The sequence below is a fragment of the Myiozetetes cayanensis genome, unplaced genomic scaffold (assembly GCF_022539395.1).
Source record: "Myiozetetes cayanensis isolate MyiCay16 unplaced genomic scaffold, myiCay2020 scf4, whole genome shotgun sequence".
Lineage (NCBI taxonomy): Eukaryota > Metazoa > Chordata > Aves > Passeriformes > Tyrannidae > Myiozetetes > Myiozetetes cayanensis.
The window spans coordinates 63,590,347-63,613,553 of record NW_026087631.1 but is presented as its reverse complement, the minus strand read 5'-3'; the positions used below and the strand labels follow the sequence as shown (position 1 = coordinate 63,613,553).

Below are 23,207 nucleotides of genomic sequence, written 5' to 3'. Positions count from 1 at the left end.
AGCTGAGTCCTGTCTGCATATCAGCAGTGATGCCCATGGAAAGTTACATCAGTAATGAGGTACTCATATGTAAGATAGGAAGAAAAGCCTAAAGTCAAATTCTAAGGGTGTAAAGCTGAGCCTGAGCTAAAATCATGTGTGTCTTAGTATATCTCACACTGTAGTCATGGACTAGCAGATTGCTGTGGTGCTAGAGTGAACAAAGAAGTTTGGCACAAAGTGTATTCCTGCTGTGAAGCTTGGCAAACGAAAGAGATGGATATGGACAGGCAGCACTGGGGAGCAGCGGTGCAGAATTGATCACCTGATAACTCAGGGTCACAGTGCAGACAAAAGCCAGCTGCTGAATCCTCATAGCATCATGAAAAAGGAATTAATTTCAATCTTTTCCAGGGAGATTTTGAAGAAAAGAAGTGCAGTAGAAGGAGCTGCCTGTTGTAAGCACATGAGGGGTGGCTTGGGAGAGAAAGCGTTTGGGAGAACTTAACAAGTAGTTTAAAAACAGGGATTGTGGGCTGATCAGAGGTGGGAGTCAATTGCTGGAAGATGGTAGTGTGGACGTAGGCTGTGAAGGGCCTTGAGAGTGAAGACATGGTGCATACATTCCTTGTGTTAAGTAAGGGGAGCTGTGATTTGAGGAGTTGAAATGTAGATCTGAGTATGGCCAGTGCTTCAGCAGCATAGGTGTGTGGGAAGGGTCATGCTGTGGAGGTATGTGCATTATACAGGGAAGAACTGCATTGTCCCAGCATTGTCTGGATACAAAAACATGAGGAAACCTGGAGGGAGGAAGAGGCTCAACAGCAGATGCTGCCTTCTGGAAAAGAAGGGATCAGGGAAGGCTCCACCTCTTGTGTAGTTCATTTGAACTTTCTTGTGACTCATATTGTCAAACTCTTGGTGTTTTCTGCTTGTCTCCTATGGGATGTAGTGTAACATGTTGCTATTGCCTTTGTATCCAAGAGTGAACAGATTTGCTTGCCATGATTTTTCCTCTGCAATGATGGAATCTCAACTGCGATATGTTAAATGAAAAGACCATAAGAGATTGCTCTGTTTTTATTGCTTTGACAACCAAAAATCTTCAACAAATGGAAGTATTAATTAGAGCTACAGAAATAAACTCCAGAGCCCCAATGGTCAACCTCCAAGAATCCGTGCCTGCTGCCAAAATCCTGTGTTGTGAAGATTTTATGACTCTGTAGATGCTTCATCCTCAAAACATTGCATAGTGCAGATACACTTTATAAAACCTTCCTGTGCCTGATGGCAATGATAGTGGTAAGTTCAGGCCTAACTGCTTATTTTTCCTTCCTTACAGAGCATGAGAAACACAGACTGTGTAAAAGCGCGGACTATATGAATTTACACTTCAAAGTGAAGTGGCTGTACAATGAATATGTTCGTGATCTGCCTGCCTTCAAGGGAAAAGTGCCTGAATATCCAGCGTGAGTGTATTATGTCTCCTTTAGTAAATCCCCACTATCTGTCTCCTTGCATTACCTTGAGGGTAGAGGGATCATTTGGTTCTCCCGTGACTGCCTTCATGATACAGCATGTCTTCACTCCTGATTTTCTGTGCTTTTTTATGTGCATGTTTGTCCCCTGTGGTGTTCTATGCCATTGCCCCGACCCAACTCGGTCCCTTATTGTACAATATCTCCCAGCATTTCAAAAGCTTTAGCAATGGCATGGACAGTCTCTAAGTCCCTCTGTGCCTGCAGTGTGGGCTTTGGTCAGTTCTTGAACAGCAGATGTAGGCTTACATTCTTGTGTTAGTAGGCACAGGTTTATGTGTATATACTGTATGTCTGTGTGTGTGGATGTCATACGTACACACAACAGGATTTGTAAGATGTTTTCTCTTTTTTAGAAAGACTGGGTGGTTTAGCTGTAAACATCAGATAAGCTTTTGCTCTTGAGCTCGAAGCAGTTGTTTGTAACTTCTACTTAACTTTAAAAGAGCAACAGTAGATTTCAGACCTGGAGAAGGTCTATGAGCCCAAAAGGGAGCAAAGCAGAGATAATGCTGTAGCTAGAGTTCCTTGCCTAAGGCAAGAGCAGGTATCCTGGGTCTGACCACTATTTTAACTGGTTTTCGGAGGCTTTCAGTGGTGGTTGCACCACATCTCCTTTTTTCTTGTGTGTCACTGTTACCCCTCCATTGGTTTTCAGGAGTTTAACATACTTTCCTTTTTCTCCCTCCAAATCTTTCTTGTTTTGATTTGAGCTTGTTATAGGCTGAACACGGAGAATAAATTGTTCTTGCTTTACAAGACTAAAATATTCTACTCGTGTCTCCTCCCAGTCTTCTGCTGGTTCTTGTTTCTTCCCAGCTTTCCTTGTAAGGGAGGTTTACTCACCTCTTTCCAGCTGGCCTGTGTCTGAACATACGATACCAAGCCTTAAATATCGATGTTTCATCTAGACCTTGCCTTGCATTGCCTTGCAGACAGTTGCTGCTGCTCTCTGGGTTGACAGCAACCCTTTTTTTTAAAATTTTATTCAGAGGTATCATTGACTAGTGGTGCTTCCAGTGGGCCACAGGCCAGCCCACAGGCACCCTCATCATTGTGTCCTGCCACGCTACTGTTCCCATCCTGTACGTGACTGTTCACTTCTGTCCGAATGCAGCACTTTGCACATGTCCCCCTTGGAAAACACATCATGCCTGGACTGTGTTTCCAGTTTGGCACTTTGAATTCTCCTCCCATCCTGTTGTTCATGTGGTCCCTCAAGCCTGGTGCCAGCTGCATACTAATAAGACGGAGGCAGTTGGCATAATTGCTCGGCATGGGCTGTGGGCCTTGATTAACAAATCAGGTCAGCAAGAGGCATAAACTCAGTGAACAGGGTGCTGGAATGGCAGTCTCAGAAGCCCTGTTCTCTTTGCTGTGCCTCTGAGTCGGGGCAGTCTCAGGCAAGCCATCAGACATTCTTAATCTCTCTTTTTCTCCTGTGTAATCAGGATAATGACGCTCAGTTTTGTTCTGCAGACTTCTGCAGTCTGTTCTGCTCTGTTGGCCTTTGTGGTAGGGCTTCAGTGCTCATGTGCATTTGCAGCCGATGGCTTTGTTACTTCACTCTTTTATTTTAGTACAATAGGCACATTGTCACACATAGGTGATGTTTATTTCAACCATAACCTTCACCTGTCATGAAATATCCCTTTGATATCAATTACAGCTATGTGCTCTTGTCCTTTGATTCGCTTCATCACAAGCACTTTTAGTCTTGAAACTTCCTTAAACAAAGGAGTCCACACATCAGGTTTGCACATCAGTAAACTCTTTAGGTGAAACTAAATTGCTGCTGTCCAGACAACAGTTGGGTTGCTTGACTTCTTGTCAGACAAGAGGTTATCCACAGACTCGCTTTTCATGTTGAAACTATGAGAAACCATGTTTCTGATAGCCTTGAGATATAATTGAACAAAGTGAAGGCTCCAAAGTATTGAAGCTGAAGTGTTTATACTTCCTTTATTTTCTGAAAATTGGCAGCAGTTTATGAAACGGAAATAGCTATGTATCTGGGAGTGAGACTTCAAAACTTCCTCTCTTCAGCTTTTAGCTGCCAGCTGACCTAGCTTTTTAGATGTGTAAAGTAAGTGTTCTATGTTTTGTTTTAATACTGATGTTAGCATGCAGCTAGCATTGTAGCTGCCTCCTCCCTGGTGGGGGAAGGTGTTCCTTCCTTGAGATCCTATTGACTTATCCTGGCTCTCTTCATCAAACACAGTATTTATTCTTCTACTCTTTGGAACCCTGCCTGCCTTCTTGCCTCAGCACTTGCCAAGGCCCACAGGTTGTTCACTGGATACCCACAGCAAATGCACAAGATGAATTCACCTGTAAAGTGTGACACTGCAGGAGCCATGCTCATGGCCAAGCTGAAATGGTAGCCTTTTGTGTTACCTCTCTGTCATGCAGCCAGCAGAGGTAAACTTCCATTTAATCCCAAAGTGCTGCTCCCTTTCCCAACAGGCAGGACTGAAGTGTGTTCCGTGCATACCTCGTTTGGAGGGGTTTTCTGTGCTGTCTGGAGTCACTGCTGACCCCAGTGAGCACAGAATGTCTCTGAAGGAGCACTGTGAGCTACTGCCTTGTGTGCTGGTGCGTGAGTCATTACAGCGTTTGCGTCTAGATCAATAATTGAAGCAGACGAGGGAGAAGATATTTGCCATATAACATTTCGAAGCTATTTCTGCATGAAATCAGATTATTTTTATTCATTTTTGTGCTAGATAATTTTGAATATGGTTCTAGAATATGTTGCCTTTGCAGTTCCCCTCACTTGCTCAGCACCCCAAGACCTGATAGGGCACTGTAAGGGGTACTTGGCCTAAGATAACTCTAGGTTTGTGTTACAGTTCAGAGCATATTTTGGTCCTGAATATGCACATAGACTGGAAGTATTTATGAATTATTTGCATCTCTTGTGTTTTCCTGCCAGAAATAAAGGGCAAAGTTGAGGCTGGCCTTGCAAATGTATCTACAGAATGTCCTGACCTGACCTAAGCGATTCACTTAATATTCATAGTAAACTTTTTCCTGAAGGCAATGCTTTTTTTAATGAGGGGGAAGGAGATATACCATACTCACCCCACCCAGCAGTACCTTTTTTGTTGCCACCTTTATTTAGACAATTTGGCAAGACAGTAAAATACCTATGCACTTGATTTTGTACGTCAGCATATGGTAGCCATAAAAATGGGCAGTGACTGTTCTCAACAGCAAATGGCTCTTTCTTGTGAATGTGGTGCAGTAACTAATGATGAATGATAATCAAGAAGTTGCTCTGCTTCTCAGAGTGAAAACTGTGGCTTCTGGCACCAACAAGTAATCCTCCCTGTGCACTGACCTATGACATGTGAAGCAGTCAACAGCTCACAGCCTGGGAACTGTGAAACAGGTGGAAGATATATAGCTGCTTCCTTGTAAAATGCCTGAGTTCCCTTCTAAGGCTCGAGCTGTTTAAAATACACTATTGCAGTTTAAAAGAAAATGTTGAAAGCTTGAGAAACTTGCAGCAGACTTCAACATATGCTGACTTTTAGGAGCCTGAAGTGCCATTCAAAAGGAATTTTTCCAGAATACAGGAAGTCCATATGTCTGTGACAGTGTTCCACTGTTGCTGTCTATAATAAATAGGGCTGCATAGACAGGTTTCTGTTGGCATTTTAACACTGTGTCAGTTACAATTTCCAATATTAGCATTGATGTGCTTTATATTTCAAAGTGTAGAGAGTATTTAAGGCTATCTAGTGTGCTCTGCCTGTGAATTTGCTCTTGATCTCCCTCTCATGTCTGGCACATGCTTTCATGTTCTTTGCAAACTCAGCCCATAATTAGCACAATCTCTATGAACACAGCTGCCTGTTTAGAGGAGGCTGTACTCTCTGAAGCTCATATAATAATCTTTTGTATGGACTAAATCACACATGGGCACTTTTTTCTTTTATTTGTGAATGCTGTTTAGTAATATTTGAAATGAAGATTTGCTTCAGCTGTGCTATGTTGGCACTTGCATGCAACAAATTCTAGACAGACATTTAAATAAGGCTGTAAGTGCTATGTTATTGCTTAAACACAGACAACAAAACACACCCCCCCTTTTTGTACTGTATGAAGATGTCCCACAGAGCAGAGAAGAGAGGGACCAGCTGTAAGATCCCATCACTGAAGCTGCCTCTCACCTTGTCTGTTTGGACAAGGTGGGATAACGTAGAAGCCTTTTGTTCAGCGCAGGAGGTAACTCCAGACGCCAGCTCATGTGAGAAACTGCTTATGTTTCAGATTCAGCAGTGGCAGCTTCTTAAATTCTGCTCTACCATTTAGCTTATCCTCCAAAGTGAAGGGGAACAACAAACTTTTTTGTCCTTGTTCTTGAAACTCCCTGTTTTGGGGTTCTTGCACCAATGCAGTTGGTCCAGTGCTCAACATGAATTAAGTTTGTGCTTCTTCAGAAGAAAACAATGGAGAGCTGCTGACAGGCTGTCAAGCCCTAGCAAATGTCACCTGAGGTTGATCTTATTCAGGCATCTTCACAGTGAGACCAGCAGCCCATGGAAATGGGAGGGTGTTCTAAGGGAGCCTTGGGGAAAGGGAAAGTAGGATTAAAGTGGAGAAAACTTCTAGCCTTGATTCCTCTGTCTGGTATTCCAGGGAGATATCTGTATCTCCAGATGAGGTGATTTAAGGGCCCTGGGAAACAGGTGCTTCTTTTCCTCCCTTTATATTTGTTTGCAGCTCTCGTGTGAAAGCTGGTACATCCAAGTGGGCAGCAGGAGAGGTGCCCTTTGGCATGCAGAGATGGTGGGTGTGGAAGTTTCCCTTGTGCTGTCTGGCACTTGAGTGAAAGGGGAAGAAACAACAAAGTGCTTTGAGATGACGCAAAGTTAAATGTGGTTCTCAGGGGGAAAAAAAGGGAAGGTACCAAGAAAAGAAAAGATGGGGAGAAGGACAAAAACAACTCAAGACCAGCAGTCTGCAGAGGCTGAGCTGGGCTGTGTCCTGCTGGTCCAGCCAAAGTCATGGTACAGGCCCTGCTCACTGGTTGCTTCAGAACAGGTACGAGTATATTTGGGAACTTGGACTACATGCACAGACAGCAGCATTCAGACATCTAACAGTGGCAAGCCTTCACAAGGCTTGCTGGAACTGTAGCACTGGTTGGAGTGCTCTGTTTCCTGCTGTAACTTGCTGTCTTTCCTGACCCTCCCACAGGTGGTTTGAGCAATTTGTGATGCAGTGGCTGGATGAAAATGAAGATGTTTCCTTAGACTTCCTGCATGGTGCTCTGGAGAGAGATAAAAAAGATGGGGTATGTAGGTCACACTGAGTGAAACACTTGGTCCTACATCGCTCAGTGCACAGAACCAAATAAAACACTGTAAATTCAACTGTCATACAAATGGAGGATGTGGCCCTTTCTGCTTGCCAAACAACTGGGAAACTCATTTATTTTAGGACTTTACAGGTCACAGAGAGCTTTCTAATAGCAAGGTATATATAATTCATTTATGTCTGTTCTGCTGCTGTTAATCTGTCAGCCAGTGGCTTGGTGCTCTCTCTGTTTGGGAGAGGTAATTGAAATTGAAAATTGAGGCACTTTGCATGTACTTAGTCATGCAGTGAGAATGTGACCTTAATCCACTGACAGACCAATCTTATTCTTAATTTGCTGACTATTCCCAATGGAGAGAAGAGCTTTCTCGTTTATTCAGTGACTGTAGTCTGTGATACTAATGGAAACATTTTGTTTAATATCTAAATTTTTTAAAATATACAATTAAAAAGAGCTCTTTACTCTCTCTTTCTTTCCTCATTAACTGACAGACCATGCATTTCGTCAAGAGTCTCAACATCAAGCTGCACTTCCCTGGTGCTTGTCATGTCATCACTGGTAAAGGACAGTAAACTTGCAACCCAATTCAATTGGCTATTTAGCATCTCTACGCCTTTTGAGAGTTTTTTTGATTAATTCCTGAGGAAGATGTAGGTTTGGATAAATTTGTCCTGCCTTCAATGCCACAGATGATGGAAACATACATGAAATGGGTGTATTTCAGATCTGTCTGCTTGACAATGACTCTCTGTACTTCTGTTTTAGTTCCAGCAAACGTCTGAGCATGCTCTGTTCTCTTGCTCGGTGGTGGATGTCTTCACCCAGCTCAATCAGAGCTTTGAGATCATTAAGAAGCTGGAGTGCCCAGATCCTGTCATTGTTGCTCATTATAATAGGAGGTTTGCTAAGGTAATACCCTCAACATCCAGATGTTAGTCTTTCCTTAGTGAGAAGTAAAACAATGTGATGGGGGGTTTTTTGTTTTATTTCCTGGAATTCTTATGCAGTCGTAGAGGACAAGTAACAGTGCTCACATCTTGTCTTCGCAGACTATTGGGAAAGTGCTGATGCAGTATGCTGACATACTCTCCAAGAGCTTCGAGTCCTACTGTTCCAAGGAGAAACTGGTGAGTTGTGCTGAGCTTCTCTTTTGCTCTGGAGAATCACATAATTGTCCTGATGAAACCAATCTCACATTGCACCTGGCCGTGGTGATGGTGTAAATATTTTTAGCATTGTTATCATCATTCATTTGCTTTTGCAGATTGAATTGTGGCTTGGCCCTAAAATAAAAACAGGTCCTGAAGATGATCTGCAGGGCTTGGAGGCTGTCAGGTCGCCTTGAAATTAACTTCCACACTGCCTGAGTTGTGTGTTACAGAGGTGATTGAAAAGAAAAGTGGGCACAGATTGCTCTGTAGATCTGGTACTTTGCAGACATCTCCTATCTGGGTGTTCTGGAACTGACTGTCCCATTTCAAGCTGAAGAAAAAATGACTTTTTTTTTTTTTTTATATATGTTTGAGTGCTGAAATCTGTGCATGCCCTACCTCCTGTTTGCCTTGGATCTGGTGGTACTTGGGGAAGCGTATTGAGGCACAGGGTCTCTCACTGGTGATAATGTGTTGGCATCCTGAGCAGTAACAGGCACCTGCTTTTGTCCCTGCAGCCCTGCATCCTGATGAATAACATCCAACAACTGCGGGTGCAGCTGGAGAAGATGTTTGAAGCCATGGGTGGTAAAGAGGTAAGAGAGCCCAGAGACTGAGTGTTGCTCATTCCTGCTGCACTGCTGTTACTGGGGTATGTGCATTGTAATGGTTCTTTAGGCCTGCAGTCATGACAAGAGCCTTGTGACACCTGGCCCTGTAAGTGTGAGGAGGCAGCAGTGGCTGAAGACTTTTCACCTATATCTGTCATAAAAAGCAGGACCAAATATTTTGAAGCACAGAATAGCATGGAGAAGGAAAGAGAAGGTTGCATGTCATGCTCATGTGGGCTGGATGTGGGTGTGGCTGGTGGTTTCTCAACCCTGAAGACAGAGAAGTCTGAGAACTGTTGAGAGCTGAATCATTTTATATGGCATGCAATTGTGGGACAGTACCTTTAGCATGAAATGTCCAAAATCTAATACATTACAGATATGCAAATAAGAGTTCTGCACTCATGTTTTGAGGGATACTCAGATGTGTCTATTTTTTTATGAGACGGTCATTTTTACAGAAATAATGTTTTATTCTCCCCAGATCACTCTTTCTGTTCTAATATAATGTATGTATCTTTTTTTTTCCCTCTTCTTTTTTCACTGCTTTTCAAGATTCAGGAAGATGAAGAAAAGCCTGCTGATGCTGATGTTAGGAAAAAATTATTTTCAAGTGCATTTACTTTGGTTGTGTTGTGATAGAGCCTGTGCTATGACCTGTATGCCAAGAGGAGAGTCAGCTTTGCTGATGGACAGCTTAGTTTTTGCCTATATTGCTTTTCCAAATCTTTCTTGTGCTCAGTGGCAGAATTCTATGAAGTGGCAAAAATCTCAACAAATAGATTTACCCCATGAGGCAAAGAAAACTGCTGTCATTCTTTCACATGTCACCTCAACAATACTAATTTCTGAGCCCTACATCAAGAGCTAGCATTATACGGTCCCAGCTGTAATAGCAGCAGTAGCTAAATGCTCATTTTTGGGGAAAAAAGTAAACTTGTGATGAAATGTTTGTGAAGCGGCTTATAAAATTTTAATGCCTGTGCATTTAATTTCCCTTAAGGAAGCAATTTGCTACTATTTTCTGTAGCGGTAGCCATTAAGTAGGGTTTCCCTATAGTTCAAATTGAAAATATCCCCTGATACTGTATTAAATAAGTGGAGAATAACAGGTGTTTCTTGAGACTGTTGGCTACTTTGCCTAGACTTCTTTTCTGCATTCTGCCCCTTAAAACCTTCCTCAGGAGGTGTAATTAAGGTAAAACACAGGTAATAATTCCACTATTTCCCCTGTGCTGTGGAATCAAAAGAAAAAAGGGGGAGAGAAATCCAGACTGTGAGCAATAAAACACACAGGAAGAAATGTGACAAACACTCTAGGAAGCTGGTTTTTGGAAGTGATTTTTTCTTTTCTTCTCAAATGATGCTTACTGCACTTCATGGGGCTGCTGCTGATCACCAGAAATAAATCGTGTTGTGTTAGGTGCCTGCATTATTTGCTGTCCCCAGGGGTTTCCTGCTTGGTGACTATGTAGTACATTTGCTTCTTGACTTGAAACCTGCAGGTTCTCTGTTTTGCTAGAGTAAACAAGGTCTTGTCCTAGTAGAGTAGTCTTTCTGATGCAGATTGAACCTGACTATTGGGTAACAATTGATGAGACAACAGCTTTGAAAACAGGACTTTTTGGAAAATGTAGCTGTGGGTTTTATCCTCCTTCAGGAAGGACAGTTCTTACTTTCTGTGAGAGATCTCTTTTATATTCATCTATACATCACACAGGTACAAAACAGGGCAAAAATGGTTTAATGTGTTGACATCATGTGATCTGTGAACATTATTAGTCAGAAACAATAAGGACAACAGCCAGCAAAGCTTCAGAGAGCTCTGTGTGGGGGGATTCTCTTGGGTCTATGCTTGAGAACTCATGGCAAATATATTGATGCACACACAGACATATGTGCATACACAGAGAAAAGTATCTTAAATTATTTTCGGGAATTATAATTAATACTTTTATTTCCCTTTTGTGCTGTGTTGATCTCGTGGGATCAAAACAGCATGACCATGACTCAGGAGCATTCTCAGACATCCCTAAAGCATGTTTTAGGAAGGCAGTGTTTATGGAGTGGCAGATTGCATTAAAAGCATAATGAACAGTGGAACTGGGGGGGTGAGTCCTGGATAAAAACTGATGAACACCTTTTGAAACCTTTGATTCATCTGAATCATCTCCAATACACCGCAGAATGGAGATTATAATTTAGCTCTGTGCTAAGGTGAGCTACAAACATTCAGTGCTAGTGTTTGGCTGAACTTGGCCCATTTATTTAATTATTCATACATTATCTAATAAAACTTAATGTCTCCTGCATTTTCCACCCACCTCTGCAGTTTTCCTGCAGAGTTCAGCCTGCAGTCCATTATTTTGCTTAGCTTTTTACAAGTAATGAACTCATGGCACTGAAATTAAAAAGTGTGGTACTGCATTGCATACTGCTGGAGTCTAGATGTACTGTGAAAGACTAGTTTAAAACATTTCTACACCTTTTTTTTCCCTGAAGTCAATCATGTGGGGTGAGTATCAGAGACAAGCACTGCCTGGGGAACTCAAGGAATTAGCTGCTGAGTAGCTGCATATTGTCATCACACAATTTTCATGCCTTTGGTTTCAAGCTAATCTGCACAATTAAAGCTTCAGGAAACTCTCCTCTTAATGCTTAGCCAGAGTTAGCCCACATTTTAAATCCTAAGTTAGCCACCTGAATAACAAATTGCAGGGCAGCTTAGAAACAGCCAAGATTTAATAGCAGTGTTCTCAGAGGATTTGCGGTATCCACTGTTTGCTCCTCTTTAGCTTCCCACACGCCATAGCTAAGGCCACCCTAGTATTTGGGAAGTTGGCAGCTGTTGTTTGGATTCAGTGCAGGTCCTTAAAAGGGGGTGGGACCTGGTGAGCTCCCTGGCTCACAGTCACCTCTGCAGAGTGGAGCTCCCAGGGGCTGGTAGAGGAAGGCAGAGTAAAAATAAGCAGCTTCAAACTGGAGTCAGAGGAACTCCATAACTAGCATAAAGCTAAAATAAATTAGCAGGGCATAATTCTTTACCTGCTGATAGGTTAGGTCAGACCTGATGATTTCACAGTGTCTCTGCCTTGTAGATGTGAATTGATTAACATCTTCAGCCTTTTAAAAGGCAAGAGCCGTGTCTCTCCACCTACACCAGCTACAGAGAAGCCTTTCAGTTCTGGTCACTCACACTTCACCAGTTGGTGTGGAAACCAAAGAAGAACTAATGGCATCTCTTGGATAACTTGGAACCCCATCAGAGCAAATTCTTAGACTCAGGGGTTCTGTTTTATGCATGAGAGAAGCAGGAGATCAACCTAAATGCAAGTTGATATCCCTGTGCTGTAAATGCCACCATTCAGATTAGAAGACAACTAGAGATTTCAGCCCTAAATGGGCTTGGATGAGACTTTGAGGCCCAGGTTCTCTGAAGTACCAAGTCCCAAATCTTGGCAGAAAATTAACAGAGCCCTGATTTCCTCCCTGAAATTTAAATTCAGGGTTAGCTTTTCCTTCTTTGCACCTCAGTTTTTTCAGTATCACACATTTAGTCTCAAATACGCAAATTTGACTGGAATTGAAACACTGGTTCAAGAGATCAGAAGCCACCTCACTGTAGGTACTGTGCCTTTTTTTTGCACAGAGAACTTTTCATTCCTCCTCTGAATTATCTCTGATACACTCACAGAATGGAGATCATAAGCCTGCTCACGTCCAGCTTACAACAAAAATGGTGTGGATGTGACATGTGGCAGTGACCCAGCTGCCTAACACTGCTTTCTGCTTTACCAGCCAGATTTATCATGCAGTCCAAGTAGCATTTCCTGCTATCAATGATAGCTGATATGCTCAGAATTCATTGCTGAGCAGCAGCAGCAATACCAGTGCTGGTTCATTTGAGCACTGTTATCAGTGCTTCACCACATTGGCAAAGAGTAGTTTGCAGGTACACCACATGCTACACTACTTTGTAGCTAGCATTTAATTTATGTGTTTGAAACAGCCGCACATACTTACCAGCCCCTTCCTAATGGACTTAAATCATCCTCAGGTAATTTCCTGAAATTTGCTTCCCAAAGCCAAAGCATTCCACAGCCTAAGCACTTATGTAATGTGTATTATCTGAACTCCATCTCCTCAGTAGCAGTTGCTCAGAGGACAACAGCTTTTCTAGGATAGCAGAGGACTTGGTGGACACTGAACCAGAATGTTTACCCAGCACAGTTTGGCTTCCTGAGGGTGAGGCTGGGCACCTCTAAGTTAAATCTGGGCAGCTGTCTTGCCAGATGCAGCCAGGGAGCTGTGAGCTGATGCTTTGGAGGAATAAGAGTTCCTTACCACAGATAATGGAGCTCATCCCCTTGGCAAAGCACTGTTCCTGCTGTCTCTTCTCACAGTACTGGGACAGCAATCAACTGTTCTTCTGCTCTGAGGAAGATCAGTTTGCAGTGAACAAGTACAGTAGCAAGGGGAAGCTTAAAGTAATTCCATGCCACCTCACAGAAAAATAATTCATGAACCAGGGCAATAAGCTGTTCATCCTGACCTCAGATGTCTTCTAGAATGTGCACCTGGTAGCTCATAAGAAGCAAATTGTGAAGAACAGATGTCTTGTGCCAAATTCTTCTGGCTTTTTTTTTTTTTTTTTTTCCAACTGGAAAAGCAGTTAGTTGGAATGTTTTGATGAATCTTGAACTGGTCTCCTACCTCAAGTCTGTCAGAAATGGCCAAAATCATGGGACAGTTCCGTGCCATTGATTGTAGATAACAAACCAGACAGCTTGTGACTCATTGTGCCTTTGGGCCGTGGGAGGGAAGGATTAATGTAGGGGCAAGAGAAGCCACCACCACCAGATGCTGTTTTTGTTTTGTTACCTACAAGCTTGGCTGGAATGAATGCTGATTGGCATGACATTAGCTTCCTTCTGCTGTCATAGAGCAAGGGTGTTAGAAAGTTAATAGAAAGAGAAATTCAGTTTAATAAAGGAAAAATAATCAGAGGTAGCAATGCTTAAAATTATAAGGCCTAAGTAATCATCATTTGCTTGGTTGTTGGTTCTTAGTTTAATTACTTTTAAAATTCTGATCCAGGAGTTTCATTAGCACAGGTTCAAATGCGTAATAGAGTCAATTTTCCATGCCAGCTTACAACAGGAAAGTGAACAGATCAGATTCCAAATCCCCTAAGGCTTCGCTTTCTCTGACAGATGCTGAGGAATATGAAAAGGGCTTTGGCACTGAATTTAGAAATGGGAACTCCCATTGTGTTCAAATCCTATATAGATGGATATACTGTAAATATCTAAACTGATTTATACCACTGTACTGGTACCTGGCTCATTAGATCTGTAAATAGACGCTCTGCCTTAGGGGTAAGAACTGAAGTTGTGAATGCCAAATACAAGCATTTCTGTGAGGTTTTTTATTTTACAAACATCTTGCCTGCCTGCATACAAAGGCAAATCTGTTTTACAAGTTACTTTTTCAGAGCAAGTGATCCCAAAGCATTCATCATGTGTTGTTAGGTGTACACACAGGTAGGTTGCTCAGAAGTGGTTCTTTTGATGCTGGAGGGATGACTAGAGCTGGAATACAGGGCACTTTTCCATGCAAAAACAGGTGGCTTTGTGCTGATAATAATGGAGGAAGTGCTTTCTTACAGAACCTGCCAAGGTGTCAACAGCATTCATGTAGTGCTTGGGGCACCTTATTTTTGCTTTTGTTTCCTGAAGTCTCCTCTGAACATTTGCATACAAAAAGCTGTCTGGCTCCATGTGAGTAGAGCTGCATCTGCTCAATACCTAAAGCTGAGATTATACTTTCCAAAAGCAATAAGTGCACGACAGCTCCTGCCATTATACTGTCACCAGATTTTCAAGATCTCTGGGGTCCAACCTTCTGAGAGCAGGGGCTGGGTCAGTCTTCAGCTGGAATATTTGGCAGCAGGGTGGAAGGTGAAACAGCTTCTTTCAAGATCACGCACAAGTAAATAACAACCAGTCTGAAAAGCCCTGTCTCATTCTAAACTTAGAGGGGTGAAATGACCCATGAGCTGAAGATAACTGCACAGTACGTGATTTCTCTGCCTAGTTACACTCTTGGCCACAGGGAGTTCACATGCACTTTATTCCTCAACTTCACAAACCTCAGGAAGGGCATTGAAGGGTATTGGAGCCTGGGGAAATCACTTGCTGCTTTTTAGGCAAATAATTGATGTTGATAATTTCACAGCTTTTGTAGCAGCAGCAGGCAGTGGAGGAGAGCATCCTAGATGGCAGAGTCCAGTGGGGATAGTTCATTTGCTTATTAAGTGTACCTTCAACAGTGAAGAGAAACACTGCAAAGGACAGCAGACTGCCCTCTGGGTTCAAACTAAATGCTCTTTTTCATCTGCAGTTGGATGCAGAAGCAAGTGACCATCTCAAAGAGCTCCAGGTGAAGCTGAACAACGTTTTGGATGAGCTGAGTGCAGTGTTTGGTAACAGGTGAGTATTAGGAGGTCCCTGTCCTTGAAGCATTCCTTTCTTTTGTCTAATCTCATTCAGTCAGGTTAAGAAGAGAAAAGGAACTCCTGTGAACTGCATTATATTTTTCTTTTTTGTCCTAAATTCATTGCCTTTCAAATACTGAGACCATCTAAAGAAGTGAGAAATACTTTTAAAGTCCTTCTCTTCTGTATTGCTCTGCTTGGAAAATATAACATGGAGATCTCTCAACTGTGAAATGTATTTGACTTACATAGAGTGATTTTTTTTTTTGTAAGCAGTGCTTGTCAGTAACAGAATTGCCTGCTCCTTTACTGCTCAGAAAGCAGTTTCCAGCTTAGCGTTTATGAAACAACATTCATGTTTAAACATTTTGCTCTAAATGTATGAAACAGCTGACTGATTTCTGATTGTTAAATGAATATTGGAATAAGAAGGAAACAGGTTTGGAATTTGAGATTGACTTGTTCTAATGCTGCTGCAAATGGTGTTTTCTAATGTTTCAAGAAGAGGAGCTCTCTAAAATATCACCAGAGTAATTGATAGCAATTAAGTTTTATTACGAATCATGTTACCATTTACCTGAGGATAAAAATGTGCTCAGCTTTACAATAATTTTGTAGCAAACCATAAAAGCTGTCAATTAAGGAAAATCTAAAAATGCAGAACTCCTAACTGATCTTCAAAAACAACCCCTTCTCATTACAAACCCCATTCATTTCATATTGGGCTCCATAACAGGATTAATGCAGGAATAAACCACAATGTAGCTTGAATACAGGCAAGGCAAGGCAAATTGTACCAACTTGGCCTCCTGGGGTCTACAGATTTGCAGTATTTATGACTGAAAAATCATAGTGGGATTTGTCAATGACTGTTTGGATTTCTGCACAGGGAGCTAAGCAGGGAGATAAGTGAGGAGTTCCCAGTGCCAGTAATGGATGCTGTAGCAAGAAATAGAGAGGCTCAAACTGTAACCAAAATTAATCAATAAGGTTCATAACTAGATGAAGGGTGAGTGAGAAATCATAATTAGGAGGGTGAGTTTTTATTTTTTTTAATCTGAATATTGTCTCCATGGTGTTGCTGCTACAAAATAATTAAGGTACAATCTTGACATTTGCAAATATGGTTTAAAGAGATTATCCAGTTTCAGCATACCTACTGGGAAGTGTTTTAGAGAGATAAGCCAGAGGGAAATTTAGCCAGTCAGATGGCTCAGATGCTTTGTTCATTCCTTAACAGTAACAGGGAGTGAAAAGCAGAGCTGCAGTTTTACTGTATAAGCAGAATCTTCTAAAGGATGTAAACTTAGAAGATAAGACAGATATCTGCAATATTCTGTGCAGAGTCTGTAAGCAGTTGCTCCTACAACACTGTGAACATCTGATGCTGCAGATTTTAACTCCTCTTCATCTACGTAATATAACTGTATTTGCTGATCAGGCAGCACATGTCCAGGGACTCTCGTCACCTTTGAGCTGAGAGAGGATTTTGTCTGGACATAGAAGTACTTTCTGCTTTAAGAGGTATCATAGCGAACAGGAGTCTTGGAAGGGTTTATACTTCATGCAAGGCTAGCTGTTGTTCTGCCCCTAGAGGCTGAAGGATTGAAGACGGGAATTTCTGCAGGAATTAGGGAGTAGCAGGCCCTGTCTGACAGCACAGGTGAGGTCACTTTTTAGCTTGCTGCTGCCAGAGACTCCTGTCAAGCTGTACATCTACACAAACTTTACATTCACGTGAACCTGTTGCCACAGTAACTGATTTATTATTTTTCACAAAGTTGGTAAAAATTTTAGCTCATAATTTTTTTTATCTTTTAAGGCATTGTTATTTTTTAGCCCTGGCTGGGAGGTTTAATGCATCTTGAAGCGGGGCCCTGCAGCTGATGCAGTGTTTGGGAGAACTGTGGGGTGGGATGAGCCTGTGGCAGAACAGGGACTGTCAGCAGTACAGGAAATTTTTTTATGCTCTTTCATTTGATGTGATTTAAGTCTCTGGTTAAGCTGACAATGCAGCCACAAATGAGTGCTGCAAGCCTCTCTCTGCTAGAAATGGGGAAGGTGGGAGGCTTCATGGAAGGAAAGCTCTGGAATTGTTCCAGTGAGAGGCATGCTAGAAGGGAGCAAGAGGGACTGTGAGGCTGGAGGTGTCAGTGGAGAAAGGTGACCAGGTGGAGAAAGAAGGTGAGAGCCACAGGGCAGAGCAGTTGTACCATAGCACCCAACCCACAGGTGTCCTGGGTGGCTCGCACACCAGAAGTTCAGGTCATTTAGGCAGATGCAAAGCTGATTTCCAGACTTGCGTCCCTGCTCTTAAAACTTTACCCTAGCTCCTACCAGTGTCTTATCTTCCTGGTTTCAAGCCCCTGTGCCATTAGTGGATAGTTAAATGTCACTTGTAGTGCCTGTTGTTACTAACTGTTCTTTTAAATGTCAAAGCATTTTCCTTTATTTGCTGAATTGATTTGTTATCAGCTCTGCTGATCTATTCATAATTTTTTATCATTGCATTATTTAATTTTGAACCTCCTCTTAGCAGGAAGAGATGGAAAAGTAATTGTACTTTAATGCCTTGTGTGTCACTTCATTACAGGGACACTGCTCATTGCACAGCTGAGCCCCACATCCCAGTTTGACACCTGGCATGGACTGTATGGCACTGAACTGATTTAAAGTTGGTGCCTGCCTTCAGGCTGTCTCTGTTATTTTAAAGACTTAGCCTGTGATGGGTCATAACCAGATTTCTGCTGATGGACTCCTGGGTGCTCAGAGTTGTGCATGCATTGTGTCATTGCAGAAAAATGGAGAAAGCAGAAAAAGGATACAGCAGGGTGCTTTGAGCTAAGAATAACAGTGTTTCTTGAAATCAGGAAAGGGTAATTTCTTTCTGCAAGAAGAATGAACAAACTCTTCTCAAATGTGATTGTGTCTCGTGTTCAGAGGTGATTAGCTGTGTGTGGGTGGTGGGCATAAGGAACTGGAAAGCGTGCCCCTTGGAAATAAGTGCAGTGAAGAAAAGAGCAGCAAGTCTCATAAAGGAAGAGTAACTGAGTGCATGGTTTATGAATTTGCAATATTTTACCCTATATCTCTGCCACTGATAATCCTGTTTTTGCCTCTCTCCTATCTCTTCAGCTTTCAGACTCGTATTGATGAGTGCGTCAAGCAAATGTCTGATATCCTCTGTCAAGTGAAAGGGACAGCAAATTCTGCTGCTAATGCCAGAAACACAGTTGCACAAGATGCAGATAATGTCCTGAGGCCATTGATGGATTTCCTGGATGGAAAGTAAGGGAGTGTTCAAATTTATGCTGCACATACAGTTCATTGGATTGGAACAGGAATGGGGCAGAGAGGAAAATAGCTCTGTATTCCTGGATTGTTATTGAGATTTCTGGTCTCCAAATTTTCAAGAAGAATTAATAGCTTTTCTTCTCATATCTGCTTCTCACAAGCCATGGATAGCCTCTTCAGCCCTCATTCAGTGCCACAGTGCACTCTCAATTATTTTTTCTACCTCTGGCAATTAAAGCAATCAGCAAAACACACTACTGATCAAGTAGTGGAGAAGTTTGAAATTCTAAATTTTGTAGCTATGTTTCCTATAGGTATTGTACTGTAACCAGTTAGCAAACACATTGAAAACAGTGCTTGCATACTTGATACATGTACTACTCAGGATCCCAATTGTTTTAAGCGTGTGTGTTCTGGTCATACCCAGTTTGTTCTGACTAGCAAATAAGCTTCCGAACCATGTGATGTGCATAAGCTTGAGCCATTGCTTTCATTAACTGTTGCCATTAATACCACGTAGCAGGATTCAGCTGTACTGGGACAGCTAAATGTGGCTAACTGGACATAATTTTTGTCAGCCAAGCTTTGAACTACAAAGAGAAATAGCTTTTAATCATTGTAGAAGCTAAACCTCCTGCTGATGCACAGCAGTTCTTTATTTTGGAAGGGGCGGTCATCAGTTTTCATAATAAATGCTGCAAAAGATGTGAAGCTTTGCAAGTTTAAAATATAGGGAGTTTGGTTGCTCTTAGTGTTGGTTATCCCACCTTTGCTTTGGGTCATTGTGTGCTAAGTGACTCTCTGCAGCAGTCATTACATTTAGGAGCTTTCTCGTGTGAGCTTTTTCCATGCATGCCTTCATGAATCCTGAGAAGCCAGACTCCTTTGTGCCACTGGGAACTTGGTATGCTACAGGCTTGTCATCCAGCTGTGGTGCAAGTAATTTTGATTATGATAATCCAAGCCTGGATTATTTTCTTTCCTCCTTTGAAGAAGGAGAGTATTTTTTGATGCTTACTGCATTTACACCCCCCACCCCGCATCAATCTTATCCCTGTTTAGTTTTGTTCATTTACTGTCTAACCAGCTGTGGGAAGAAGGGAAATTGGGAGAAGGTGTTACACACTGTAGAAAAGCCAGCTGTCACCTGTGCCCTGCTACTGGCCACAGAGTTCCTGTTCTGTAGCTCTTCCAGTGTGATCAGCAAATGCCAAAGTCCAACAAAGGAAATTCTGGTGATTTGTGGCCTTTTTTGATAGCCTGTACAATAATAAAGGGAGAAAAACCAGGGAGATAAAGCAGAATGTCTTTATGTTAGAGCAGACAAACATATGGCAGTTGATTGGTGCTGAATGCAATCACAACAAAATATAGAGGAGTCCAAGAGATGCTTCAGGGGGGTTGTAGAGGTTAAAGATTTAGAGACTTGAGCAGCTATCAGAAGCTGTACAGGAATTTCTGCATAACACTCTGGGAAGTGTTAATTTAAGACTTTCGACATATATCCTTATAATACAGCTTGAAGTTAAAACTTATTATTCTATATTTATAATTTTTCCTGTATTCTCTATAAACCTGATACATCTTTTTAAGGGAAACCTGTTTGATGGTACCTGCTCTTATTTGGACTATATATGTTATTCCCAACCACCTGTCACCAAGTGATACCTTCTGTAACCCCCAGGTCAATAAATAGAAATCACTGAGATCAGAAATGTCAAAAATCCATTTTGGCCATTATCTCTAGTTCTAGAACTCCAAGGTTGAGCAAAGGCTATACTTTGTGAAAAAGGGAAGATTTTAACCCTTAAAACAATCATTATAACTGCTTTGGGTAAGGCACTGGTTCTTTTATACATATCTCCTCTTTTATTGTATATTGCACTCTTTGAACTTAGTTCCTGCTCTCTCCCTACAGCCTGACTCTGTTTGCAACAGTGTGTGAAAAGACAGTGTTGAAGCGGGTGCTGAAAGAGCTCTGGAGGGTGGTAATGAATACCATGGAGAAGCTGATTGTGCTGCCTCCTCTTACAGACCATACGGTAAAGCATTTTCTTCTCCCTGACTCATACCAGAAAGCGTTGCCATTGCCTGTGTAATTCATCTCCCTGACCTAATGAGTCATCTCTCCAGGTAAATTTGGCTGCTTGAGGTTGGAAAAACATGTCTGTAACCTAGTAAAGAAAGAGAGCAGCTCTCTTTATAGTAGGGTTGCAAGATACAGAGCAAGCCTCAGAAAAAAAAACAATTAAAAATCCGTGATCCAAAAGGAGTTCCTATCCAGTGTATCAACTGTCATTGATTAGGGATTTGCAATCCTCTAAGGAGAGCTGTCTGCGTATGTGGGATTATCGAGCCGTTAGTGTTGTGTTCATGGCATTAGGTCAACACCTGTAAGCCCTTTTGCCTAATCATCAGGGCTAATTTGAGTGTCTCTCTGTACAGATATGGTTAATTTGAGCTTGATTATTAATGAAGCCATCCCCTGTTTTGCTCCCCAGAAGACTTTAACGTCAGCATGGCAGGAAATCTGTGATGTTGGGGAGTTGGAAGTGTGTCCATACAGTTTTCCTTCAGAGGAAGTCTTTTGTGTAATTGTTCAGCTCTGTGGACTTGCTGGATGAATGTGTGTCATGAATGTAGTAGTGATTTTAACAATGGAAGATTAACTCTTCCCCAATTTTGAGAAACCACAGAAACTGATTAAATATCAGTCACGCATGCCCAGCTGCTCTGGGATGTAGTCAGTTGGAGGCATTGTGAAGTTTGGGCTATAACCTTATTATTTACAGATGATCCAGAACTTCTTTTTGTCTCTCTGTTAGAGTAAACTTCCAGTCTGTGGCTAATTTACGCAGATTTATGTTTTTTCCCAGTGGTGGGAAGAACAATAGTGGTTTTCACTATTCAGCAGTTCCCTCGTGTATTTTGAGTGGACTTCTTGGGTTTCAGTGTCTAGGGAAGTGATGCAAACCTGCCTCTTGCACAAGGTGTTTCTTGCTCTGAGAGGGAAGGCCCTTGTCTCTGGCCTTGATGATGGCAACTTTAAAACTGTGCTGTCATACCTACAACCATAAAATTAGCATAAGGCACAATTTGCTGAAGACTGCTTTCTCTGAGCTTGGATTCAGAGCAATAATTTCCGCTTGCCTTTTTAATTTATAAGGAAGAAAAAGAAAATTAATTTAGGAGGATGAAATTTCTTTTTCTCGGTTGAATCACTTTTAATAAGGAGTCTCGGGGGACAGGTGCTAAAATCATCATGTAAGAGCGGCATTAACATGACCCATTTGGAATGGAATCAGTGAGATCAAGGGCCTCAGACAGAACTAAGGAGGAGCTGCTTGAGCTTTATACTTGCTAGTTTTGTATTTCAAAGGCAGAGTAGGGGAGTGATTCAGTGCTTGTATCATGAAGGAGGCAATAAGTGCTATCAGCCAATTCTTCCAATCTGTGGGATGTTGCTGTAAGCCATTTAGAGTGTTCTTCACAAAGAGTTTCTTGTTGCCATCACTTCAGTTTCAAATTGAGAAGCAAATTGAAGCGTATCCTCAGTTGTCTGAGGTAGTGCAAAATGGTCATCACTGGATGGTAGCAAGGAGGCTGAACTAGTCCAAACTGGGAGAGAGTCGCTGTTTCAGAAGGACAGTTGTGAACAAAGCAGTGATTCAAATGGCCTTGTCTGCAGGCCTCGAGCAGGGAACCTGTGTTGAAGCTAGATGAGCTACAAGGACAAAGAGCTTCTTCCACTATTCTCTGGGTCATAGCAATTTATTCTGTCACCACCAGATTTTCATCATTCCCAGTAGTGAAGGCTGGCAGGGCAAGGCAAGGCAAAACTCAGGGTTGTCAGCATGGGCAGAAGCAGTACATTCTCTTTGCTATTCTACTTCTCTGTCAAGCACCTCTTATCTAATTTTGGGGTTTTTTTGGGGGGGATACTGTGGTTTTTTGGTTGGTTGGTGGCTTTTTTTGGTGGTGGTGGTTTGTTGTTTTTTTTTTTTTTTTTGAAAGCACATCAGACACAAATAGCCTCAGGCACTGCAACACACTTTCCTCCCAGCCCTCAGCAAAAGAAAGCCCCAGTGGTGCCTCTCCAGATTTGAAGGACCACTGATGGGGATTTCCCTCCTAAAACTCCTTTGCAGCTCTTAAGAAGTAGGGGATATTCATGTCAGAAAAGCATCTCTTTTATGGCATACTCTCTCTTCTTTGTGTAAAATTGATGGAGGTGCAGAAGTGGTTATGATGATGATCATGGCAAGCATCAGGTAGAAGTCACACTGCAGTTTGTCTCACCTGTCACTTGCATGACCCCCATACTGCACAGTGCTTAAATGCCATTCTCCAGACTGATTGTTCCACTTAAATTAGCTTCTGGAATATTTTGTGCAAGGGTGGGGCCCAAGGGGGAAAGTGTCAGCTACTGCCTGTGAAGGATCCAGTGGGGATAGGGCAGTTTTACAACCTCCCGCTCTGATGAACCTGAGCTGTGGGTCCTTCATGACTTTCAGATGCTTCAGCCTCTCTGAGCATTGGCTGCCTGTGGCTTGTGAGATTGGTAGCAACGTGTTCTCCAGTAACTCACCAAGTAATTCACACCTCCCTAATTTTAAGATCAGCTTTTAATTAAACACCTTCTGTCTTGGTTGAGTGGATATATACACTTTGGGAGTCTTTATTTCAGGGTTCAGTGCGCAACACTTGGGGATATTAATGGGTTAGTTACATATTTCTTTCTTACTGCTTGAATGAATGGAGGAAACTGTACCATGCCATCAGTGACTAGTGAGGTCAGTGAAGAGTTGC

General features: G+C 42.1%; 1 protein-coding gene across 4 annotated transcripts in view; it reads left to right on the top strand.

Annotated features, from left to right (window-relative positions):
- Positions 1–23,207, top strand: part of LOC126647378 (protein unc-13 homolog B-like) — a 108,031-nt gene that overhangs the window by 65,262 nt on the left and 19,562 nt on the right. For all 4 annotated transcript variants that reach the window (XM_050329564.1, XM_050329566.1, XM_050329563.1 and 1 more), the window contains exons 19-26: positions 1,322–1,448; positions 6,726–6,822; positions 7,612–7,755; positions 7,896–7,973; positions 8,516–8,593; positions 15,011–15,099; positions 18,240–18,392; positions 20,317–20,440. In XM_050329564.1, the coding sequence (XP_050185521.1) occupies positions 1,322–1,448; positions 6,726–6,822; positions 7,612–7,755; positions 7,896–7,973; positions 8,516–8,593; positions 15,011–15,099; positions 18,240–18,392; positions 20,317–20,440 (890 nt within the window). The remainder of the gene's footprint in view (positions 1–1,321; positions 1,449–6,725; positions 6,823–7,611; positions 7,756–7,895; positions 7,974–8,515; positions 8,594–15,010; positions 15,100–18,239; positions 18,393–20,316; positions 20,441–23,207) is intronic.